This window comes from Henckelia pumila, chromosome 2 (genome assembly GCF_033568475.1).
Source record: "Henckelia pumila isolate YLH828 chromosome 2, ASM3356847v2, whole genome shotgun sequence".
Lineage (NCBI taxonomy): Eukaryota > Viridiplantae > Streptophyta > Magnoliopsida > Lamiales > Gesneriaceae > Henckelia > Henckelia pumila.
The window spans coordinates 33,986,678-33,989,684 of record NC_133121.1 but is presented as its reverse complement, the minus strand read 5'-3'; the positions used below and the strand labels follow the sequence as shown (position 1 = coordinate 33,989,684).

Here is a 3,007-nt window from a genome sequence, read left to right as displayed (position 1 = left end):
AAAAGATATCGTACTTCGATGCATCACTCTCATTAATATGAGGACTGAAAGGTAGCAGATCAAGAAATCGTTGCTGATATTGATCAATAGTCATTGATCCTTGCCTCAGAGTAAGCAACTCCATAGATCGTGCTTGGCGAACAGCCGGAGGAAAATACAATTTCTGGAACTCCCGACAGAAATCCCCCCAAGTCACCTGTCCTCTCTCAGTACGTGCCTGAGCAGCTTTGGCATCCCACCAAAAACGTGCTCTATCCTCTAGAATGAATTCTAGAACTTCCAATTTCTGATCCTCAGTACAATCGAAAGCACGAAAAGTACTCTCGAGTTTAGACATCCAACTCCTCGCCTGTTCAGGATTCTCGCCTCCCACCAAGGGTTTCGGTCCTACTTGCATGAACTTATTGATAGATTAGCGACGTCTACCCTCATGATGACGATGTTGATCATCATGATGGCGGTGATGACGATGATGATGACCACCTCCCTGGCCAACACTACCGTGACTCTCGTCAGCCATATCCTGAAAAGAATTGCACATTAAAACCCCACATGCGCAAGAATTACTCAAGACTAAACTAAATCCCAAGTACTAATCCCAAAATCTATGCATGCTCTGATACCAAAATTGTAGTGACCCTGCATGGAATCACCTACTAACTGGCAACTAATAGCATGCATTAAACTTAATACAGCAAAATATTTAACAGAGTAAAAACGTGCGGAAACTTAACCATAATTTACATATCAGCTTAGTAATATATTCCAGGCTTAAATCTGTAATGATACAACCAAATCGAAATCTTAAACAGTAAACATTATACAGCTATATCAAATCCTGCTGTATAATAAAATCCTCAAGGCTCCTGCTCCCTAGTCCTGCCTTGAACTACCAGCTCCGTCCATCCTGCGACCTGCCCCATGGAATAGGGTGTCCAAGATAACAACTAGGACGTGTGCGCTACGCCCAATACATAGACATGAGTAAACATATGTATATAATGCATGCAACATGATGACTGGTACAGGGTCATCTGAAAAGTCATGCTCAGAACCGGCGCCATATGAGTGCTGCCACCGCACGGATCAACCTCTGGGTGCAACCACACTCGTCTAGTAAGATATCTTGTTTTTCCTGGGATCTCTTTTTTGAGGTAAAAGACTGTTGGAGGAGTATTTTTCACTTTGTTGACAAGCTATCTAATGCCAAAAGTTTAACACTTAGAAACAACGTTTCGATGAAGGTATATATATGTTTTCGTGTCTAGCTAGCTAGCTATATGATCACATCGTCTTCTGACCTCTTTACGCTTTGTCTTCAGCTTCTGGATTCGACATTTTCCATCGGTACTACAAAGTTTCATAATTTGATCAAACTGGAAATAGAAGCTGATTGGTATATTCTCCTGACAGAATTGCTTCAAAGTGCTTATAATCTGGAGTCCCTTACAGTTCTAAAGGTTTCTTGCTGCCAATGATCGAGGACTTATTATAGTGAATGAGTGAATATATTATCTTCTCTTTATTTCCTCTTTAGTTTGTTTTTGTTTATAGACTTAGGTGGTGTTGGTGGTATTGATTTCATCAGGTGAAAGACGAACTAAAACGCTGGAGGGAGCCTAAGCAGTTGCCGAAATGTCTATTATCATCCCTCAAATATGTAGTGATTCATGGATTTGAAGGTGGGGATGACGAGTTGAACATGATTAGATATATTCTGAGGCATGCTAAAGTATTGCAGAGGATGGACATAAATTCAGTGTCTCATGGTGAAGACGCCAAAATACTTGAGCAGGTTTCATATTCTTCAAGAGCATCTCAGATGTGTCGGCTTACTTTCGTCTCAGATGTGTAAATCATCATCCGGAATGGAAATTATGAATATTTTTGAGAACTAAGTGTGAGTTGTCTCAATTTGAAAATATGTTGTTCATATGCTTATAGACAGTATAGTTTTTAAACATTGTCCGACCTGCATGCGAAATACACCCATTTGGTAAATCCTCGTGGGCATCCCTTGCACCCCGGCACAATGTTGATGCTGCTTGCCTCGCCAATTCAGTTTTTTCTAGTTATTTTTTATTTAAAAAAATTGAATTATTTAATATTCTGAAACACATATTTTTAAGTTATGGCACTTTACAAATCAATCCTCTGTCAGAATATTTTATAAGAATTCTCCACTCTCAACTTTTTTTATGTTCGAACTCTCTTTGTCAGAATATTATTTAAGGGTTCCCACTATCATCTTTTTTTAGTTTCAGCTCCCCGTGTCAGAATATTTTATTAAGAGCTCTCACTATCATTTTTTTTAGTTTCAGCTCCCATGTCAAAATTTCTTATTATATGTATAATGAACTTTAAATAGAGTTATTAATTAAGAACATTAAATAAAAAACGAGACTCATTATCTTCAAGAAAATTTCATTTCTGAAAAATAAAAGAGAAGGCAAAAAATTCTTGGATCAATGAGCTTCTATCAATGGCGATTGTGGGTGACGACGACGATATTTTTCACTTCAAAAGCATTGTTTCTTCTGGTGGTAATGTTAATTTTTTTTTCTTTGGTAATTTTAGCTTCGTTTTTCATACTTGAGGTTGTTTGGACTTAGTTTTTGCATATTAGAAGTTTTATTTGGCAAATTTTATATAATTTTTTTTTCTTTTTGTCATTTCTATTTTAGAGTTTTTCTTGGTAGATTTGAGGATTTGACGGTGATTGTTTGAGATTTTTTATGTTTGTTAAAAGATTGTGTTGAGTCGTCTTTTTATTAGTTCACTTTGTTTACTACCCAATATCTATAATTTTTTTTTTCCTTCCAACCCACATCTTGGTTAGATGGGTTGAGGAAAAAACCTAATTTCAAGTGAAATGTCATGCTTGAGGACAATTATATGATTTTGCTCCAAAAACTATACAAATTTTAAGGGATTGTATGATATTGGTAAATGATTTGGTGAGTTTAATGGAGATATTTTTTGGGCCATCAACAAAGTATGTATAGAT

At 36.7% G+C, this 3,007-nt stretch overlaps 1 protein-coding gene across 1 annotated transcript; it reads left to right on the top strand.

Annotated features, from left to right (window-relative positions):
- Nucleotides 1-1,134: 1,134 nt before the first annotated feature.
- LOC140877124 (F-box/FBD/LRR-repeat protein At5g56570-like) lies at nt 1,135-2,046 on the top strand. Its single transcript, XM_073280652.1, has 3 exons — nt 1,135-1,244; nt 1,323-1,460; nt 1,589-2,046. The coding sequence occupies exons 1-3, from the start codon at nt 1,239-1,241 to the stop codon at nt 1,853-1,855; spliced, it is 411 nt and encodes a 136-aa protein (XP_073136753.1). The 5' UTR covers nt 1,135-1,238; the 3' UTR covers nt 1,856-2,046.
- The last annotated feature ends 961 nt before the right edge of the window (nt 2,047-3,007 follow it).

What these genes read in the sequence shown, in the direction of transcription:
- LOC140877124 (XM_073280652.1), top strand. An exon ending in AGTCCCTTACAGTTCTAAAG is followed by an intron (nt 1,461 to 1,588) that starts GTTTCTTGCTGC and finishes TGATTTCATCAG; the next exon opens with GTGAAAGACGAACTAAAACG.